Genomic DNA, 23142 nt, shown 5'->3' on the forward strand with positions numbered 1-23142 from the left:
CCGCAAGGTCGTCACTCAATCCACATTCGGTCTTGCTAACGTCTACAGACTGTATCACAAGGACCGATTTTTTAAAAAAAAATTCATTCATGGGATGTGGGCGCCATTGACTAGGTCAACATTTATTTCCCAACCCTAACTGCCCAATCGACCACATTGCTGTGGCTGGAGTCACATGTAGACCAGTTTCCTTCCCTGAAGGACATTTGTGAACCAGATGTGATTTTTCCATTAATCAGCAATAGTTTCATGGTCACTACTGGACTCTTAATTCCAGATTTTATTGGATTCAAACTTCAAAATCTGCCACAGTGGGATTTAAACCCAGGTACCCAGAACATTACCTGGGTGTCCAGATTGTCTACCAATATGGTCAACATCTTCCCAAATACAGTATAGTAAGTTAAAAATATACAAATTACAGTTTGACCTTGAAGGTGTGTTTGGGGCTTGAACAGTGAAGCCAGAGGACTATTGCTAAATCTACTGTGCTTGCAAGGGAAGCAACACTGAAAAAAGAAAGGATGGAGTTGTTGGGTAATTGAGGAGTGTGGACCGGGAGTTGTAGATTAGTAGCTTTACACATTGTACGGCTACCCAAGGTCATTTAAGATTGAAGAAACAAATCTCAGCTCAAAAAGTCTCTTGGCAACATGGAGCTGTTAATGCAGCATTGTCGAGGTGGATGATGAAAGGCCCTATACAGGTAGTCCCCAGATTGCAAATGGATTCCATTCTTGAGGCCATTCACAAGTTAGAACACAATGCAGGACAATACAAAATTGTCATTTCTAAGTACAAGAAACTTTCGTTTTTCAGATGTTTAACATTACACCCCTGTATGGGATTGCATTCAAAAGTGCAAGCTTTCATCAGTCAGATATTTGTAAACTGATGAAATCCTGTGCTTTAAGTCAAGTCATTGCAGGCCACATATTGAAGTGACAAAGTTCAATCTTTCTATTCGAAAAATTCCACCTTTCTGTAACAGGGAATTCTGTTACTTTTGAACCTGCACGATCACTTAATACCACAACACTTTAAAGGCACATGCATGGTTACATGCTTTGAAAGGAAGTAAGCCAATTGAGAACTGAATTAGTATGTGCAGTATAGATCAATGTACTTCATTTGCGCTGCAAGCTGGATTCAAGTAAAGCATTAAGGCTGCTGCAGAACACTCCAGAAAAGCTTTCCTAATACACACACAACTTAAGGCGCAGCATTAGATAACTGAATCAAATTCACATTTTCATTCTGAGATAAGCAATTTGCTGTTGCAAGTTTTCATTTTTCTGTCATTTATTAGCATTATTTTGAAGTGGAAACTTACGTTTTACTTCTACTTCAGCTTGTGATCTGGCTACAAAATTAAAAAATTAAATGGTTGTTAGCTATATGATTAGTTTACTATTATGAAGATATGTTCTATAAGCTTACATTTTGAAATTTGATTCTAAATATTTTAAATTGTTTATTCAAATCATTTTTAATCAAAGTTTCTATCAATTTGGAATGAAGCTTTACAACAAGAGGTCCTTACACCTGCAAAAATTTTGGATGCCCAATAATGTGAAAAAAACATGATGCAGCTAAAGTCTACTATTATTGTTCTCACTATTTTCTTCCACTTCTAAGTTACAGGTGATATGCAATTTCAAACCAGAGTCAACCAAACTCAGAAGTATATGTGGTCTCTGCTTAAAATGACAGGCTTTCCAACTCTGCCAATTATAAACCCTTCCAAATAGTGTTCTGGGTGTATCTACACCCCGTAAGGCTGCAGCATTTCAAAAAGACAACTGAACACACTTGCTCAAAGACAACTGGGAATGAGCAATAGATTCTGGTTTAATGTTCAGTAAACAAATAAAACAATGTTGCATGTAATATTTTGACCATAGGGATTAGGGAGGAAGGGAGATTAACATTACAGGGATGAGTCTCTGCCTGATCTCTAATGTCTGGAAGCAATTGCTTGCAGAGGATTCTACAGTTCACTGGACTTGAGTAATTAAACTGTTAACCTGTCGAGGTTGCCAGCCACAACCAAAGCTGTTAGGCCAGTCGTGCCAGCACTGGCTCTCAACCTGCAGTGTGCCATTCCCGTCTTCATCCCTTAGCCTTGTATATTTCCTTTTCAGATAATGGTACGGAAAGGGGAAATGAAAAGGAGGCAAACTTACCTAAACACTTATCTAAAGAAAAAGCAAAAATGTAATCATTGTCAAGGCTGAATTCACAAGTAAACACTCAGCAGCACGTGCAATTTCATCTTACAACTGACTTCCAGTTTAAGAGTTTTACACTTTCAGTGAAACCAATTTACTACTTCCACATTCTGTTCAAAACTTCACACCCCATTTTACGCTGATTAAAAATCAATCTTTGCATCTGTGTTCTTCAACTTAGCAGCTGTGAATAATGACAGCTTGTTAGAGATTGTAACATGGAAAACGTTGGAGTAATCTACAGTTGCTACGTTTGATTCTTTCTACAACAGGATCAAGATGCTGTTGGAAAGTTTTAACTAGGCCATAAGAAACAGTTTGAGAATCAGTGAACAACAATTAAGAAAACAAGCAAAATCAAGCAATAGCAGAGAAAAGGCTCTATGCAGCTGTAGTGCTGCCACTGGCTGCATCTTTATTGTTGAGATCAGGGAAGCCATTTGGTAGCTGTATGAGCAACCTGGGCTCAGTGGAACCATAGGGTGCCTATCAGTTCAGTGGATTTGAAAGGAAGCCATCAGCTAGAGAGCTGGAATTATGCCCCAGTGATCAGGTATTGGACCACAGCCACACAAATAAAGCAGGATGCTGGAACAGGAGAAGATTGGTCAATAAGGTCATGACCAGTTATCAAGGCAATCTAAGTTAGGGTGGGTTTTGAGGAAAATCAATAGGCTTCTTCTTTCAAAGAGAATAGTAAAAACCTTCATGAGGGACACATAATTATGAAGAAATTTTGTGACTCTGTCCACCAGTTTTTGAATGGTTTGGTGAGAAATACGTAGGATGTGTCTTGGTTGCATTTGCCATCTAATATACAGTTTAGTGTGTTCAACCACGCATTGCCTATTAATTCATGACTATCTAATGTAGAAAACAGATGTTATAGATTGCTGGCTTTGCTGATTTTTATACACCACATTTAGTCTGACTAAAAAGCTAGAATCCTGCAGCATATTTCTTTTAGTAAGTAATCGGAATTTCAAATTACATTGACTTTAAACAATAGAAAAAATACTGGTCTCTGAATAGGTCTGATTGAATTTAGGTTTTAATCAAAAGCCAGAACCTAATTTGGAGTCTTGTCTGGGATCTGAACACTGGAATTGCAACACTTCCGTGTGTGCGCATGTGCATGAGCGCGCATAAAAAATAATACTTACCAAGTATTGCTCCCAAATTTGCATCTATTTTGATTTCAAATATTTGCAGTGTGAAATAACCCACAAGCAAAAACACAATACCAGCTACCATAAACTTTATGGAACCTGAAAAATAAAGAAAACACTTTCAATTTGTAATTCAGTTGTAGGATCCTCAAGTAAAGTCAAAATCAAGCTGACTAAATTGCAACATTTTAAAACACATTACACAACCGCAGCATCATTGAAAATATGGCCTTTGGGCGTGCTCATGATCTTGCCACAATTGAGATGCTGTGAAACATGATCAAAGCATTTCAATCAGAAATGTATGAATAATACCGAAAGAGATCCAGAAAAAAACTCATTTGCACACTGCTCACAAACATAATACGAAACTGTTGGAATTAAATGACCACCTGAATGGTCTTCTCAGGTCTAATGGCAGTAATTTCAAATTCAGTAACATTCTTGCATATCGGTATTAAAATCAGCTTTGCTTTTGCTTTTTTCAAATCCATTCAAGTGATATGGCCAAAAAGACAAACTTCCAACCATGTTTTCACCAAAATTTTCATTTTAATGGAGCAAATGAAATCTGGAAAGAGCTAAAGACAGCCTCCATCGCATGCTGTGAATAAACCATTGATTACAAGACCAGGAAACACCAAGGCTCTTTCGACAAGTGTCCACATCATCCAATACCTTGTCAACAAGAGAAAATTCTCTCTGTTCTTAGTAGAACATCATCGGTGAGGCAAAGAGAACTCATCAAATAGCAAAAGGTAGAGTTACAAAGAACAACTAAGGAAATCAGAGCCAATTGTGGGCTCAGAAAGCTAATGAGCTACCACTGTTTATTCACAAGCATGACATCACTGCCATCCTTCTCTCCATCTTCATTGCCACCATTCTTCATTTTGTCAAGAACAAGGCTCCCAGTGTTTGTGGGCATTGTCTAGAGGATTGATTGAGAAGTTTTCAATCTCAACTAATTGAAAGCTACTAAGAAAATGACACCGACCTCACTTGTGGCAATTCAGTCTGCAGATGACAATGTCATCTCTGCTTTCTTGGAAAAGAATCTTCAAGCCTTACTTAATGCCTCCGTGGAAGCATACTGAAGAATTGGTCTCAGCCTCAAATCCTTTACCAAACCATTCTAGGTCAAGTTTGAATCCACCCGGGCATTAAGATCAACTCAGAAATTCTCCCAAATGCAGAACACTTCCTCACCTGGGAAGATTCTCATCTAAAGCTGACATTTATTCCGAGATTTAACATCACATCCAATCTGTGGGTTCCACCTTTAGATACCCAAGAATGAAAGTGTCAACAACCATGATATCCAAGCTGATATCAAATTCCTAGTGTACAGGGCAGTCAGTCATTCTTCTGACTCTTCTGTGTGCCTCTAAAACCTGGACTACTGACAGACACCACCTCAAGACTCCTGAGAAGTACCATCAATTTTGTTTGAGATGGATTCTCTGCATCAGCTGGGAGAATGGTTGTACTAACATCAGTGTCTTTGAAGCAGCTAACAGTAGCAGCACTGGGGCCATAATCATCCAAAACCAGCTCCACTGGGTTGGCCATGTGCTTAGGATGCCTCAGGAACGACTACCAAAGCAAATCATTTTAGCTCAGCTCAAGGCGTTCAAATGTGAGGAAGACAGGAAGAATTTTAAAATCTATCTAAAAGTTTCCTTCAAGAAATGCAATATAGATGTCAGCATATGGGAGACCCTCATTCAGAACAAAACAACTTGGAGGAACCTTGTGCATGACAGAACACAATTTCTTGACAACAGCCCCTGGCAACACATGCTAAATATATGGTCAGAGATGAGGCTCCAGAATCAGGCTTATCAGCCACAAAGGGACTTACGGAAGAGCCCCAGAAGAAACAACTTTAGCTATAGTTGATCATTCTTTACTTCCATTCCTCCACAGCACTGCAGAAGCTCCTCAACGTAGTGTACTATGCCCAACTATCTCCAGTTGGTTCAATAATCTCTCTTCCAAAGGCAGATCAGAAATGGGGATGTTTGTCGATGATCAGCACCTGTTACAACTCCTCAGATACCGAAACAGGCTGTGTCCGCATGCAAGGAGACCTAGACCACACTGGGGTTTTGATTGACAAGTAGCAGCTCACGCTGATACTGATTGCTGAAGTTCTTGCACTGCATGGAATCCTAAACCATCACACCCCTGAACCTGAAGCGGTGCATGCATGTGTTTGCTGGTCAGTAGGAGAGGAGAGGAGAGGAGAGGAGACAGGGCAGTAGTTCTGTGCCCGACTGAGATCATAATCTCCCTAGAAGTTGGCGAAGGGACTCAAGAGGGGATCCTCAATTTCAGGAAAGCTGGGAACCTGACTCATTTACCAACCAATTCGTGTGGTAAAATGTCAAATTCATAACCACCTGTTACATTGTTGTTGCCAGTGAAAGCCTGCCTGAACACACTTTCTATTTAAGCAATGAGCCACTTGCCTATCAGAACTCCAAGTTGAACCAAATACGATCGCAAAGCACTACAGGTACAGAAAATTCTTTAGTTGCATTTCTGTTATTTAAATGTCTCACGAAAGTGATCCATTATACAATCAAGAACAAGTCTGAAGCACGAGCATAAACAATTGAACATACTAAATGAATAGGATTCTGAGGGTTTTGCATATAATACTGGAACAATTTTAAAAATGAACAGCAGCAGTTTTTCAGTAGTCATTTGAATTTTGCATTTTAAGTGTATATTTTCATTCTCTGGTTTATTGTAACTTCCTTTTTAGCCATCCTTATAGATGCTGTGTTTGAAAAAAAAGGATTGAAATTATATTTTTAAGAGTGAGCTTGATAAAACATCCCCAATAATAAATAACTGTTGATTTAACAACAACTCACAAATGAATCCACATCTCACACTAAATTAGTTACAACTAACTACAGTTTCCAAGGAACCTTGGAATTTCTTTTCCAATTTGTTCATTCAATGCAGACTCCTACATCAAGGTCAGCATTTATCGCTCATCCATAAAATGCCTTCAAGAACAGTGGTGAACTGATTCCTTGACTCAGTGTAGATCCATCGAGCTTTTAGGCAGGGACTTGCAGTGACTTAAATGCATGCCGTTCTCAGTTGCTTATAAGATATAAAGCAAGCATAATTTCAAAATTCTCATCCTTGTTTCCAAATCCCTGTAGGGACTTGCCTCTCCCTATGTATTTTGCTCAAACCCCACAACCTTTAGCTATGTCTGAGCCTCTTGTGCATTGCCAAACAAAAGTTGGCTGTAATTGGTAACTGTGCTTTTATCTGTCTAGAACCCAACCACTGAAATTCACTCCCCACACCTTTCTGCCTTTCAATCTCACTCTTCCATTTAAGACAAACTTCCTCCAAACGTTCGGTGATGTAGCTGACATATTGTGGCTTAGTGTCACTCTGTCTTATAGACACTCTTACAAAAGAACTTGCATTGCTTCATGAAGTTTTAAGAGTTTTGCATTCCCACTTCGTAAAGCATTCAGCAGAGAACTAATAGCAAATGATTAGCACCATAAATTGAATACATTTTTCAACCACAAAAAAATATTCCTGAACCTGCAAACATAATAACAAGGTAACAAAGTGTGGAGCTGGATGAACACAGCAGGTCAGGCAGCATCTTAGGAGAACAAAAGCTGACGTTTCAGGCCAAGACCCTTCATGAGAAAAGGGGGAGGAGGAGAGGATTCTGAAATAAATAGGGAGAGAGGAGGAGGCGGATCGATGGCAGGCGGAGCAGAGACAGACAAGTTAAAGGGGCGGGAATGGAGCCAGTAGAGGAGAGTGTAGGCGGGGAGGTAGGGAGGGGATAGGACAGTCCGGGGAGGACAGACAGGTCAAGGGGACAGGATGAGGTTAGTAGGTAGGAAATAGAGGTGCAGCTTGAGGTGGGAGGAGCGGATAGGTGAGACGAAGAACAGGTTAGGGAGGCGGGGGCGAGCTGGGCTGGTTTTGGGATGCATGGGGATGGGGGGGGGGATGATTTTGAAGCTTGTGAAATCCACATTGATACCATTGGGCTGCAGGGTTCCCAAGCGGAATATGAATTGCTGTTCCTGCAACCTTCAGGAAGCATTATTGTGGCACTGCAGGAGGCCCAGAATGGACACGCCGTCTAAGGAATAGGAGGTGGAGTTGAAATGGTTCGTGACTGGGAGGTGCTGTGTTCATCCAGCTCCACACTTTATTATCTTGGATTCTCCAGCATGTGCAGTTCCCACTATCCCTAACAGAATAACAATTCTATTTAGAAGAATAACTGTTGGTCTCATTTTGGATAAGAGTATTTAGTCACAGCTCTTTTACTTTTTCTACTTTTCTTTCAATTTTTTTGCAGTTTTTAATTCTTTATTCTATTTCTGCATTCAAAGAGCCACTAAGAAACAGACTGGTGTAGCTCCGAAAATCGAGGAGGAATTTTCAGGCGTTGGTGAATCAGCAACCAACTAAAATATCTGCCGAACTGAGTTATCAGGCTGGGTCCAGTTTCAGGTTCCACATATTGGAAGAATGCTGTGGCAGTTTTGTTGTATTTGTATTTCATCGCACCAGCAAAGAAAAAAAATTGTAAAATTGAGGGTTTCATTCAATGATGGAATAGATAGACCATTTGAGCATTTATGAAGACTTCCAAATGAAATGAGACACACTTAGGAAAAGGAAGAGATTTTTTTCCTCTTTTTTAAATACTTTTGAGGCTCTACCAGAGTGAATAAGAAAAGCTGTCAACTTTTAACAACAGATTAGATGGCTGGTGGTTAAAGGAAACAGAAACAAAGGGACATAGAACAGGTAGACAAATGCTTGTGCAGAAAATAAACAATGCCATAGACACTGTTCCCAGTCTGTAATATGTAATGAATGGTCAAAAATAGAACAAGAGTCACAGGATATGTGATCAGACTAATTTACACCACAGTTGCGAAATATCCCTGTTTCTTGTCCCTGGCAGATAAGTAATATGGAGTCAGTGCAGCAAAGACTCCCAAGAATGATTCTTCCTAATAAAAGATCCAAGCTCTGAGGTAAGACAGAAAGGACTTAGGCTTATTAGGCTAGCAAACAGACTGGTTTCCATTTGTGCATAGAATGTGGGTATCATTAGCTAGACCATCATTTAATGCCCATTCCTGATTGCTCTGGAAGTACTAATGGTTTGCCCCTTTGGTGCATGATTTTGATAGAAAATAAACAGTAAGAAATTAAACTTTAACAATGTTTTCATCTCAGAAAGAGGATCATAATTTCCTTCCTAAAATGCCTGCTTCCCATCTCTCTCAGGCTCAACATAGGAATTAACAGGAACTTACAGGTGCTCAAGGACTTCACACATGCTAAGAAATATTACAGATTTACATGCTAAAACAAATAAGTTCTAATTTTGAAATAGCTTAATTATTTCAGTCAACCAAAAAGCTCATCCCTGGAGTGGATTAATTACATACTGTAATTGTATCATTGTGAAAATAGGATGGGGTCAGAACAATAAAACATACCCTAAAAGCTGGCTCATTCTCAAGAGTGCAAATTTACAATAATCTACACCCAAAATTAGGACAAAGTTATCACAAAATAATGGTGATTGCTACAATCACCCATCAGGTGCCCATCGTCTCTTCCAAGGCTGTTGCTGGGACAGTACGGTGTAATTCCTCCCTATACATGTCAGTCATTCATGTGGCAATCTTGGTAACTTTGCAATAGTAATAGTAATAACTTTAGTGGCTTGGTATATACAATGAACTTGCGTCAAGTTCGTTATTCCATGTAATTCTGAAAACAAATTTTCAAACTTCCATCCTGATTAACATATGCATGCTTGAAGACAAGGATATTTGCAGTGGGATCTAGAACACTCAACTTTAGAATCTTTAGATAATAAGTCTCCCCACAAGCATTACAATACAGGTTATTATTAGACCACTCTACATGTTGTGTCTTTTACACATTTAAAGCACACGCATAATTTGTTTAAAATATTTTTCACAGAAGTCACCTGTATAATAATCAAATTGCAGGCTAAAAAAAACCAAATTTATGTACTGATGGGTAATTCTATGGCATGCCAAACTCAATTTCAGATAGTCACCACACTGCTCAACATTACTGCAATGCAAACAAACACTGATGGGCAAACGATATTCAATGTAGCAAATTCTGGATTTTATTTCTTACCTGATAACCTCATTGCTCCAACTTGAGTTTTATGATCTGATCTTCAGCTGAAATGTCTATAAAAGAAAAAATTTGATTGCAAAAGTAGAAAATGTTTTTCAACAAAAACAAAATCAAAATATTGACAGTTCAAAATATCATTCCAATAGAACTACTCTAAATCTGTATTTGTAATGTGTAATTGTTAACAAGGTACATCTCCTCAACAGAAACTTCAAAACAAAGTTAAAGAATTTGAAGTACAAGGCTCAACCAAGGCTGAGAAAGGTCAAGTGAAAGTAATGATTAAAGAACACAAAAAACGTTTTTGTGGTATTTCACAGGTGTAAGGTATGAAGTGGTACTGAGTCTCATACATCAGGACTACGAGCAGGAAAGGCGATTCAGCCTCTCGAGTCTGGTCTGCAATTTGATCATCATTGATGATCTCATCTCTGCCTTAACTCCATAGCACTTGATTTTCTACAGTGATTAGCCAATCAGGTTTTATTTGCCAACTGTTGGAACCGCAAAAGATGTAAAGAACACACACCCAAAACGTGTGTTTCAGCAACCCTGGATTAGGTGGCTGTAAAAATAAAACAAAATCACAATTCCCATGACTCATAGCTATCTATTTCTCCTTGAATTGTGCATTTTTGCAATTACTGTTACTACTTTGGTATCATCTTTAAACAATGACTGACTTCACAAAACATCTTTTATAAACTAATGACAAAGCAAAAATTTGACATAGGCTTAAGTGCTATACTTGGTGGCTACCTCAGCCTCATCTGGTGCTGCTAGTTGCTATTTAGTGACACAATATTGCATTCTCATTTGGCCTTGCACTTTTGCTTGCCACAAAGTAGGGCTGGTTGATACCAAGTAGCATGTAACATTGCATCTTGTCTGCTACAGATAACAAAAGGCAAATTACGGCAGATATTGGAATCCGGAAATAAAAATATAAATGTCAGAGATACAGAGCAGGTAAGGCAGTATGTGGTTGTGAAACAGAGTTAACAGTCAGGCCATCAGAAGCAAGAAGAAAGGTCAAACTGAAACATTAACTATGTTTCACTGTCCGCAGACATTGTATGATTGGAATATTTCCAACATTATCTCCTTCACTTTTTTTAGGCACATTGCTGCTTCCTACTCTCCTATGGTTCCCCCCACATCTTAACTATGTAGATGCAGTCTCAAATTTGTTGAATGGACAATCCGGTAAGATTGCGGTGCAAAAATCACAAACAGCGCAGCTCTTTAAAATACACCAAATGTGCTTCAGCTTTCCTTTTTCATTTGACACTCATTTGCCAAGAATGCTGATAAGAGTCGACAACACATTATTCTTCAAATCTTGTTATGAAGTGGCATAGTCAATCGTCTCATCTGACTACCAACCACGATAAAACTGGACTGGAAGACTATGCCTCAAGTATTTGATTCATCGATGGGACAACAAAATGTCTTTTTGGATACAAACTGTATGTCATATAAACGTCAGACACAAACATACATTATCTGCATATTAACATTCCTGACCTATTGGCAGGTGTAACGTGTTGAGGAAAAGTGAAGGAAAGTCAACGTTGCGGGTCGAAACTCCTTTATCCTGATAAAGGATTTTGACGCGAAACGTTGACTTTCTTGTTTCTCAGATGCTGTCTGACCTGCTGTGCTTTTCCAGCCTCACACCTATAGGCTCCAGCTCCAAGCATCTGCAATTCTTATTGTCTCCAGGTTGAGGAAATGAGAGATTAGTTTAACTTATACATGGGCAGGAATTTCAAAGTATATGCATTACTAAGCAACACAAGAAAAATTAATCACTTACAACGACAGCTGGGAAAAACTGTTCTCCTTTCAATTGAGAGTTTACACATGATTAAAGTTGAAGAGATGAACAGAACTGTTCAAAGCCATGAATGGATCCAACAAGGCTAAAATAATGAAAAACTGTTTTCAGTGGCAAAATGTCAGGGCAGCCTAGATTTAAGGTAATTGGCAAAAACGTCAAAAGGAATATGAACTTTCTTTTTCAAACGGAGGAAAGAAAGTGGAATCAACAAAGTGAATTGGCCATGTTAAATTGCCTGTTGTGTCCAAGGACGTGCAGGCTAGGTGGATTAGCGATGGGAAATGCATGGTTACAGAGATAGGGGCTTGGTAAGGGTGGGATGCTCTTTAGGTGGTCAGCAGAGATGGGCCAAATGGCCTCTCTGCACTGTAGAGAACCTACGATTCTAAATATGCCTGTGTGAAGCAGGATAAACAAGGGGACAGGAATAGTTGAAGTTGGAAACGCAACCAAGTGTAAAGTCCACAGGCTGTCAAGATTAGTTTAAAACACAATACAAGTGTGTATTGATATAAAAGAGACAACTTAGTTGGTTTGTTACTGTGGTCACACAGGATTGTATGTTACCATGACTGATGCATCAATATAGGATACAGTAACAATACCAGTCTGTTAATCATATCTTTCTTGAGAAAATATCAAAGCTGCTAACACTAAACTCTCAAACTTATTATTCAGTCATTTGGAATGTTTATGAATCGCCCATTGGTGAACTGTGTTCACAAACTTCAATTATTTGGTAGCCTAACTGTGTCGCATTAATGACGGTAGCATAAGATGACTGGAATCTGACACCAAGTCAGCAGGCACAAAACAAAAATACATGCGCAGTGGATAAGATTAAGGAATAGTCTTGACTGGGATGCCCTCTTCTCCCCAGTGGTCAAAGCCACGAGTCAATAAGTGTACAGCAAAGTGGTGTGGGGGAAATTACATTCAATATTGTCCTTCCAACCTCAAGAAAAGAACTAGTTCTTCAGAATCCTGCCTTTCTTCGCATATTCCCTTGTTTTCAGGATTTTGTTTATATTAAGAAAATGTTGGAAATAAAAGGAAAAATCCATACAGTGGAACATAAACCAGGCTAATGCTGCAATTGTGACCAGCAAAGTTGTTCCAGCAGAGTGTCCACCTTTGAAATATTAACCCGTTTTTCTATTTAATAACACTAAGTTGACCCATGAACATCCAATAATATTGGTATTTAGTTCAGACCAGGTTTAGCACAGATGCGATACGACAACGATAGCGAAAAGGCAGACTGCAGCAATTCTACAACGGCCCAAGAAATCTTCATCCTGTAATCAAAACAGTTTTAAACTTTATTAGATTCAGAGGCCTGGATTCTTGTTGCATTCATTTTGGATATTCAGGACGTCAAAACACAGGGTGGAAAAGAACCGAATATCAGAGGCTTCAGCTTCTGACTCCCTGCGTATTGTCAATGGTAGGGGATTTACTTTCCCAAATATAGACTGGGGCTGTCAAAGTTTTAAGGACTTAAGTGTGCACAAGAAAATTTTCTGATTCAGTCTGTGGACGTACCTACTAGAGAAGGAACAAAACGTGGCCGACTCTTGGGAAGTAAGGCAGGGCAGATGACTGAGGTGTCAGTGAGGGTACATTTTGGGGCCAGTGAATAATTCTGTTAGTCTCAAAATAGTGATGGAAAAGGGTAGACCGGATCTAAAAGCTAGAATTCTAAATTGGAGTTGGGCCAATTTTGACAGTATTAGACAAGAACTTTCAAAAATTAATTGGGGACAGATATGCACAGGTAAACGAATGGCTGGAAAATGGGACACCTTCAAGAATGAGATAACGGGAATCCAGAGACAGTATGTGCCTGTTAGGGTAAAGGGCAAGGCTGGTAAGTGTAGGGAAGGCAGAATGACTATAGAAATTGAGGTTTGGCAAAGAAAAAGAAGGAACCATATGTCAGGTATAGACAGTAGGGATCAAGTGAATCCCGAGAACAATACAAAGGCAGTAGAAGTATACTTATGAGGGAAATCAGGAGGGCAAAAAGGGGAAATATGACATAGCTTTGATAAATAGGGTTAAGGAGAATCCAAAGGGATTCTACAAATACATTAGGGACAAACTAGGGAGACAACTGGGCCCCTTAAAGATCAGCAAGGCTGCCTACGTGTGGAACCACAAGAGATGGGCGAGATACTAAACGAGTATTTTGCATCAGTGTTTACTGTGGAGGATAAAAAAGCTAGAGATCTTGGGAAAATAAACAGCAACATCTTGAAAAATATTGATATTACAGAGAAGGCAGTGCTGGATGTCTTGAAACACAAAGATGGATAAATTCCTGGGAGCTGATCAGGTGTACCCTAGAAATCTGTGGGAAGCTAGGGAAATGACTGCTGGAGCCCTTACTGAGATATCTGTATTATCGATAGCCACAAGTAAAGTGCTGAAAGGCAACAGGTTGGTTAACATGGTGCCACTATTTAAGAAAGCTAGCAAGGAAAAACCAGGGAACAACAGACCAGTGAGCCTGACATCAGTGGTGGGCAAGTTGTTGGAGGGCATACTGACAGACATGATTTACATGTATTTGGAAAGGCACAGACTGATAAAGGGTAGTTAACATGGCTTTGCAGGTGGGAAATTGTGTCCCACTGACTTAATTGAATGTTTTTGAAGTCATAACGAAGAGTTTTGACGAAAGCAGAGTGGTGGACGTGATATATATGGACTTCAGTAAGACATTCAAAAAGGTTTCATGGTACATTACTTAGCAAGGCTAGATCACATGGAATACGGGTAAAATTAGCCAGTTGGATAAAGAACTTACTCGAAGGTAGGAGATACAGGGTGGTAGTGGAGGTTTGCTTTTCAGACTGGAAGCCTGTGACCAGTGGTATGCCACAAGGATCGGTGCTGGGTCCACTGCTTTTTGTTACTTATATAAATAATTTAGATGGGAGCATAGGTGGCATGATTAGTAAGTTTGCAGATTACACCAAAATTGGAGGTATAGTGCACAGCCAAGAAGGTTACCTCAAAGTACAACAGGAACTTGATCATATGGGCCAATGGGCCGAGCAGTGGCAGATGGAGTTTAATTGAGACAAATGTGAGGTGCTGCATTATGGAAAGGCAAATCAAGGCAGGGCTTATATAATTAATGCTAAGTTCTTGTGGCGTGTTGCTGAACAAACAGACATTGGAGTACAGTTTCATAGTTCCTTGGAAGTACAGATGCAGGTTGATAGGATAGCAAAGGTGGCGTTTAGTATGCTTACCCTAATTGGTCAGTTCATTGAATATGGGAGTTGGGAGGTCATGTTGAGGCAATACAGGCATTGGATAGATCACTTTTGGAATATTGCATTCAATTCTAGTTTCCCTATTTTAGGGAGAATGTTGTGAAACTTGAAAGGGTTCAGAAAAGATGTACAAGGACGTTGCCAGGGTTGGAGGGATTGAGTGATACGGAGAGGCTGAATAGGCTGGGAATATTTTCCCCCTGAGCATTGGAGGCCATTCGGTGACCTTGTAGAATCTTAAAATCATGAGGTGCATGGATAGGGTGCATGGCAAAAGGTCTTTTCCCCAGGGTAGAGGAATCCAAAATTAGAGGGCAAACAGTGAGAGGGGAAAGATATAAAAGGGACCTAAGGGGCAACTTTCTCACGCAGAGTGGTGCATGTACAGAATGAACTGCAAGAGGAAGTAGTGGAGGCTGGTACAATTACAACATTTAAGGGCATCTGGACTGGTATACGAATGGAAAGGGTTTAGAAGGACATGGGCCTAATGCTCGCAAATTGGACTAGATTAGTTTAAGATATCTCGTCGACATGGACGAATTGGACCAAAGGGTCTGTTTCTATACTGTGCAGCTCTATTACTCTAAGAATACCCTTATAAGTCATTTAATTCAAATCATTCAAGGGTTATGTAAAATCTAACGACAGACAACTATGCCATTTCCCTACTCATTTACAAGAACGTAAGGTGAAAAATGCCGTAGTACGTAGAACATATTCAGAAAACGTTGTGTACTGCAAACGTGCAACGAAATCAAAAGTTAAGAGTTGGATGGAATCAAGCTGGCCTTATAAAACTATAGGGTTGTTACCACATAGCTATTTACATCACAGCAATGATTCTTACAAGTAAACAAACAAAAAGATATCACCATGTAAATCTTAAAATTGAAACTCCGATTGTTTACAAACGCCACCTTCATTGTCTTAAGAGAAATCTGAGAGTTATGAGAGATGAATGAGATATCCACACACTGTTCTGCTGCGTGTTTCTTTATGTGAACAAATCTAGTTAAATCCTGTCACTCCTATTCCCAAAATGGAGGGAATCAGGTTCCGCATGTCTACCTTTAATTGAAACAACTGAAATCCGACCTCTGATGCAATTAGATCTGGTTGTTAGATAGTAACATGAATCATCAACTGAGCGAGGATGGAACATTTGTAAGATAGAGCATTCCATTACTGATAGGGTAGCGTATGCTGCACTGATGTATTCTCAATTATTTTTCTAGCAGCAGAATGATGTGTAGTTGGATTTCACGTACAGAAACATAGTTTATAAAGCTTGTCAATGGTCAAAACATTTCATTGATGTGAACCAAGAGCCAGCCATAATGACAGAAAAGGTCTTTTAAAAGCCCCAACTGAAAGGTCATCATTGAATATTTTCAAAGGAAGAATAAAGAACTTTAAATTCACAAGTCTAGGTCCCAGTTAACGCATCAGTGAAAAATCTCAAAGAAAGTTGTTGAGGGCCCTCTACCACATCCTTCCAGAAAAATCCATGCTTCAACATCTAACATTCTGTAAACTATAAGAAACCCAATTAGCCAGGACTAACTACATTGCAAAGTAAAAACCGAAAGGGCTGCTGATTCTGTAAATCAGGAACAAAAACAGAGGTTGCTGAAAAACCTCAGCTGGTCTGGCAGCATCTCTGGGGGAAAAAAAAGATATCAGGGTTAACGTTTCGGGTCCAGTGATCCTTCCTCAGAACTGACTCCAGGGTGATTAACACCATCAGGTGGAGGCAGAGTTACAAAGTCTGCAACAACATTGGAGGAAGACTAAGGGTATACTCCCCAGTGTTATGATAGACACTCACTCAACTACCATTGAAACACGTCACCTGTGCATTACCAGACTGCTGCTTTTCTGGTCATCTGTGAGCAAATTAGCTGCCATGCTTCCGAAAACAGTGGTTGTTGTTTCAAAGTATGTAATTGGCTGCAACATGATATTATCAATGGGATAAAAAAATGTTAATCTTTCTTTCAAGGCACAATCAGACCTCTAAGTTGCATACTAGAATGAATCTGACCAGCATGTGACTGAAAAGTACAAACAGAACGCAGTGCAAACAAGTCTCTCTGGACTGGAATGTTCAGAGCAGGAACTGTCCCATCAACTTTCCACTACCGCCTTCATGAACATGTACCATAGAATAATAGCTAATTACTTTAAAATAGAAGTAGAAGAAAGAATAGGTCAGATGCAAGTATAGAACCACCAAACCTTAGCCCAAATTCTGCCCTCCCCACACACCAAGCCACAACATTGGACCCAGCGCTATTTCAGACTCAACCCAATATTCAAATAAACAGCAGCCTGAGTATTACAGGATGAGCTGTACAATTGGTGTGCATGGAGGCTCAGTGGTTAGCACTGCTGCCTGACAGTACCAGGAACCCAGGGGACTGTCTGTGTGGAGTTTACACATTCTCCCTGTGTCTGCGTGGGTTTCCGCCAGGTGCTCCAGTTTCCTCCCACAGTCCAAAAATGAGCAGGCTAGGTGGATCGGCCATGCTAAATTGCACAGTGTTCAGGGATGTGCAGATAAGGTCAGTTAGAACATAAGAACTAGGAGCAGAAGTAGGCCATCTGGCCCCTCGGGCCTGCCCCGCCATTTAATAAGATCATGGCTGATCTTTAAGACTCAGCTCCACTTATCCATCCACTCACCAAAACCCTTAATTCCTGTACTGTTCAAAAATGTATCTAACCTTGCCTCAAAAAACATTTAGTGAGATAGCTTCAGCCACTTCACTGGACAGGAGTTATAGGGGGATGGGTCTCGGTGGAATGCTCCAAGAGTCAGTGAGGATTTGTTGGGCCAAAGGGTCTGTTTCCAAGCTGTAGGGACTCTATGATTCTATGAAAATATCACCGCACACCCTTCCTGAAATCCCAACCTACTTCCTACTCCAACCATAGCCCTGTTCCTTCCCTCATCTCAGCCTCAATTTCTGGCAATAGGCCCCAATCTTTGCCCCAGTAGTTCTTATCCTCAAACCCAGAGATCTGTTCCGTAGCTACTTCTTATTCCTGTACTTATACTTGCACTTTGATCCTGGATGCTTCATCGCATGGCAGAAATCAATCAGTTCAAGCAATTCTGGCAATTCAGTACTATTTGCAGTGACTGAATTCAGCCTCAAGATGGAACCTCATTAAATAAAGGTGCTGCAAAGGGGTTTTCTTTTCATAAGAAATATTGCATTGCACATTACATATCTTTTGTAGTATACATCATTTAGTGATGTATTTTACTCTAAGTTATTTCAGGGAGGAATTCATAATGCTGTACATGAATGATGTTATATTTCAAATTGATTTTTCTGTGCAAGAAAAATCTTAAGGAACCTACCTCTGGTCTTAAGTTTATGTGAATTATCAGAATTGAAGTTACGATTTTCAGTTACACAATCATAAACATAAGGAGGGCTTATTGTAGAGATAAAGAATAAAGTCAGCTCTACTTTTCAGAGGTTCAAGATAAGCAAAATAGTGCGCAATTTCCTCTTCTGTGTATGACATCTTGTAAAATAACCAGACAAAGTCCAAGTTGGTCAGGCAAGTCACAGCAATGTGTTGTTATGTGGATTCCATGGCAATTTCCAAAGCCTGCACTCATTCGTGACATGCTAAGCACTTTGATTCAGCCAGCCAGTCATAAACTGGGCTTTTTTCAAAATTCCTCTTGTGGAGGTGTGATGCCTTTTCATGAATCCTCTGAACGAAGATCACAGTATTCAAGGAAGGTCAAACCCTGGAAGTTTACAATCGGAACACTAAGCAGACTTTTATGATGTAGACAATGAGAAAGTAGAACAGGAGCAGGCCATCAAGGCTCTTCATCCTACTCCTGTTTTCACTTTCCCACATCCATTGAACTCTTGAGCCCTATAATTATAGCTAATTTCTTCTTGAAACCTGTTGGCGATAGGCCGACTTGGGGTCAGCCCAGGCGTTGTGACATTTGACAAAAATCGGCACTACTCATGGTATCACAGAAAGGTTTGCAAAATTTCACTCGGAAGTAACGGGTCCTGAAGGTCTACTTGAATTATTAGTTTTGGGTTGGTTTTCATGCAACGAAATGGCAAGGTGATTAAAAATGAATGGGTTTATAATTAGAGCAACACGATATAAAAACTAGAACTTAAGGAGGCCTCAGCTATAGCAGTGAAAACATTTCTGACACCAGACTCTTTGCTGAGGGTACAGAGGAGACTTACTGGAACAAGACTTACTGGGATGAGACAGGACAGTTATGAACAGAGTTTGGAAAGGCTAATACCTTTCAGTGTCACCAACTTCTCAAAGTGAGAATGTTTGAGATGCAAGTAATGGTTGTTTGGAAGACGCATCTGCAACTTTGAAACAGTGGCAAGTTGACACAGGACACTGGCTTCAAGCGACTAATACAAAGCATCCAGGTTAAGACAAGTGAAACCAACTACCACATGGACAATGTTAAACAGTAGCGTAACAAGGCTACCACTACTTGAAGGATTTAGGAATCGGGGACAGGGGCATTTCAATTTTGCAGGATCTGCTTTACTGGCTAACAACCACTGCTGGCACTGAGACAATCAGATTGTTCAAACAAGGCTTATCCAACAGATAGCCTATAAGTTAAGTCCAGACACTGAGACACTTGTTATTTTTTATTTAAAAACGATTGACTTTATTCACAAAGAGAGTCAGCCAAGCAGTTTGGTTCTGGACAGTAACATAAAGCGAACAAACATTGGAATTTGAGTCTTTCAAGCAAACAAACCAAAGACATCTGTTACTTGTGTAAGACTATATTTACCTAAATATGAGGCATCGGGAAGGTCCTGCAACTGGACACGCCCCTTTTATACTTTGGCAGAAATAGACAGTGATCTTTCCCTACTGCACCTTGGCAACAGCTACCCCAAGCTTTACTGCATCCCTTCACATGTAGTCTAGACCATGGAAATGTGCCACTGGGAAGCACTCAGTTGGGGTCAACACCTTGCTCTGCAAGACCAACAAATTTTGAGAACAGTGACAAAAACCACTGATTCTTTCTCCAAATTTCCTTCACAAAGGCACATTCCTGGTGTCATCATTCAAAATACAGGCAGAGTGCAACTGGAAGCATTTGCAAGGTGCAATTGTTCCAGTCAAAGGCCATTTATCACCCACATTTACTGCTGACTAACAAACCAGTCATCAAGTGCAGGAGAAAGTATTTGTGACTGGAGATCTGAGCAATTTAACTTAACCTAGGACCTCACCTGGCAGTATGGTGTGTCTGCAACATGGCATCTGGGATGCTTTCAGGGAGACAATGAAAGGCAAATGAAAGTCAGACATGCCATCATGAGGGGTTGGGTGCTCTATTGGTGGGTGTATAATTGGGAGCATGGGGAGATAATTAAATGGATTGGGCCAGAGTACACATTCATTCTTCTCTTCCTGAACTCACAGCTGTGGAAAAGCTACCTGCAAATGCAAGCTCAACAGCACGAATACTCAGGCCGAGCGGTACTCACTTCTGCTCGCCACGGTCTTGTGCATACAGCCAAGGCCATCTGGGAGTTCCCCAACTGTTAGAAAAACAACTTATCACAGCTTCGGTTCTCACCACCTCCCCTAGTAATTAACACTTGGTAGAGTCTTTTTCTCTCTCTAGATCCACTTATTGACCACAAAAAGATAGAAAGTTTTTAAAGCTCTCTCGGCTGTGATACTTTCTAACAGTTATTTTGTTACTCAATTAAACGATCCGATTATTGCTTTAAACTTTTTTTCTAAAATCCATGCTTACTGTTGTGGCAATATTTCTTTGTGAAACTTGGTCATCGGCCCACTAGAGCGAGAGAGAAATTGAAATGAGTGCCTCGCCACCACCTCACACAACAAAGGTGACAGAACACTGGTTTAAACTGAGGATTAGAACCAAACACTTATCAGATCTGTAAATATCCACATACACATCACGAAGATTTCTGTCAAAGACTGAGGAAGTGGTATTTTGTTCTTAAGCCACTTGCCAAAAACAGATTTCCACTCTTAGTAGCAAAATAAGGGTATGCAGGTTAGTTTTGATCTTCCAGTAGGTTTTAATCTTTAAAAGGTTGGCATAACATCGTGGGTCGAAGGGCCTGTACTGTGCTGTACTACTCTAAGTTCTATATTCTATCGCTTAAAAGGAGCTGAATTATGAAATTTAACTCTGACTTTTAAGGAGAAGCATGAAAACTTTTCCAAATGAAAGGTTATTTGAGCAGTATATAAGCTTTTAGTGTCAGCACTGAGAAAAAAAGAGCTTTGCTTTTCCGTTGAATAGGCAAAGAATGGCCTCCAAAAGAAAGGCAGGTGACACTGCGATCAGAATGATGGAATGTCAGCAGGGTAAAGAACAGTAGAAATTAGTAGGGCAGTGTCAGACCAAATAATTATGACCATTTTATTTCTGTTTCACAATAATTAAATATTTTAAAAGCATTGATTAAAATTTAAAGTGTCAACTTTGCCACAACAGTTAATATTTGCATGCAGAGCAAAATTGCATGTTAAAGACTGAACACAATAGCTTTGGTACAGCACTACTTGTCAGAAGTGCAATATTTTACATGAGATGGTAAACACACTGCATGTTTAACAAGGTCCTATGGCATTCTTCTAAGGGAACCAGTAAAGATCACCCATGCTCCAAACAACATTTATCCTTTGACAAACAAAATAATCCTGGTCATTCATCAATGCTGTTTAAGAACAATGTGCCCAAACTGATTACCAAAGCAACAAAGACTATATATTTCAAAATATATAATTGGTTGGAAATCACTGACATGAAAGAGCAAGCAAATTCTTTCACTTCTTCATCCTATACTTGATAAAACCTTAAATCACTTTTCCAATTAACAGTGGATCACCATTCTAAGCCAGCAACATTGACATCATCTGACTGAATTAAAGAAAAGCAACAATGATAGAAATTGCTCAAAAAAAACCAAGCACCTAAATAAAATCAACAATGTACAAATCAGAAATGAGGAATACACTAATTTAAACTATCGCTGTGACAGCTGAGAAGGCTGGAAACAGTAAGGACTACAGACGCTGGAAGCTAGAGTCAAAAAAATGTGGACTTGGAAACGCACAGTAGGTCAGATGGCATCCAAGGTTTAGGAAAGTCAACATTTTGGTCCAAAACCATTTGTCAGGAAGCGGAGCCCAGAAATAAACGGCTGGGGGAGAGAGGTGGGCGGCGGGGGTAGTGGAATGGTTGGTGCATAGCACAGATGATTTGCAAACCCCGAGTCTGCGTTTGATCTCCCCAATATGCAGGAGATCACATCAGGAGCAACAGATATAGTAGATGAGGTTGGGTGAAGTGTCAGTGAATTTCTGCTGGATTTGGATTTGGAATCATTGCATGGGACCTCAGACAGAGGTGACAGGGGAGTTGCAGGGGTAGGTGTAACACCTCCTGTCTCACCAGTTTCAAAATTTCGCCACCCCCATCCTGTCCACCTTCTTGCTCACCTATCCGCTCTACCGTTCCCAATGACCAACCACAATAACCCGTGACCTGCATCCAACTATCTCCATCTCATCTACCCTCACCCATGCCCTGCCTCCCCACCCCCTGGTTATTTATTTCTGGGCTTCCCTCCCTCTTTCCAGTCCTTAAGAAAGGTTTCAGCCTGAAACATTGACTTTCCTGCTCCTTGGATGCTGTCTGACCTGCTGTGCTTTTCCAGCTCCACATTTACTGATAGCTGAGAAATGTTGATTAAATGCGAACATGTAGCAAATTTTATCAGCAGAAAAACAGGAATCTTAGAATCAGCATATTCTGAACTGATTTACCAATAACTAATTCCTTCCACCTAATTTTACACTGTAAAATAGCCCATTGTCTCCCTGCTCCAGTTCTGCTGCTCTCGAACATTACATGGTCTTCCTCAGCCACAGGAGCTCTTGGTCCAACACTGCCTAAATTTTGAAATTCTCATGGTGTTCAAATCCCTCCACAGGCCTAACTTGTAAAGACCTCTAGGCCTATAAGAAATCTGCATTCTTCCAATCTCGGTGTCTCACGCATTGCTGATTTCCTTTACCTCTCCACTGACAGCCATTCTTTCATTTTTTAGGCAGCATAAACTCTGAGCTTATCTCCTTAAAGCTCACCATTCTACTATAATCGCTTAAAACTCTGTCTGATCAAGCCTTTAAAATCACTGTCCTTGGGTGTCTCAGGACTGAGATATATTACACTTGGTAAGCACCCTGCACCATTTTAAGATGTTAAAGGCTATAAAAATGAAAGATGTCCTGTTGTAAATATTTTTGCGTGCATTCTAAAATATCAGATCCTCTTATTTAGTGAAGTACATTCCCATTCTTGGTACTAC

General features: G+C 40.0%; 1 protein-coding gene across 7 annotated transcripts in view; it reads right to left on the minus strand.

Moving 5' to 3' along the window:
* The window catches only part of fam3c (FAM3 metabolism regulating signaling molecule C), a 42195-nt gene that overhangs the window by 12104 nt on the left and 6949 nt on the right, over positions 1 to 23142 (minus strand). For 4 of the 7 annotated variants that reach the window (XM_048548658.2, XM_059652322.1, XM_059652324.1 and 1 more), the window contains exons 2-4: positions 9605 to 9660; positions 3395 to 3499; positions 1334 to 1363 (exon numbers count right to left, since the gene is read on the minus strand). In XM_048548658.2, coding sequence (XP_048404615.1) covers positions 1334 to 1363; positions 3395 to 3499; positions 9605 to 9617 — 148 coding nt within the window. In that variant the 5' untranslated portion in view covers positions 9618 to 9660. Of the gene's footprint in view, positions 1 to 1333; positions 1364 to 3394; positions 3500 to 9604; positions 9661 to 12665; positions 12749 to 23142 lie in introns of all 7 variants that reach the window. The other 3 variants (XM_059652320.1, XM_059652321.1, XM_048548659.2) reach the window with 2 other exon arrangements.

This window comes from Stegostoma tigrinum, chromosome 18 (assembly GCF_030684315.1).
Source record: "Stegostoma tigrinum isolate sSteTig4 chromosome 18, sSteTig4.hap1, whole genome shotgun sequence".
In the NCBI taxonomy this organism is placed as follows: domain Eukaryota; kingdom Metazoa; phylum Chordata; class Chondrichthyes; order Orectolobiformes; family Stegostomatidae; genus Stegostoma; species Stegostoma tigrinum.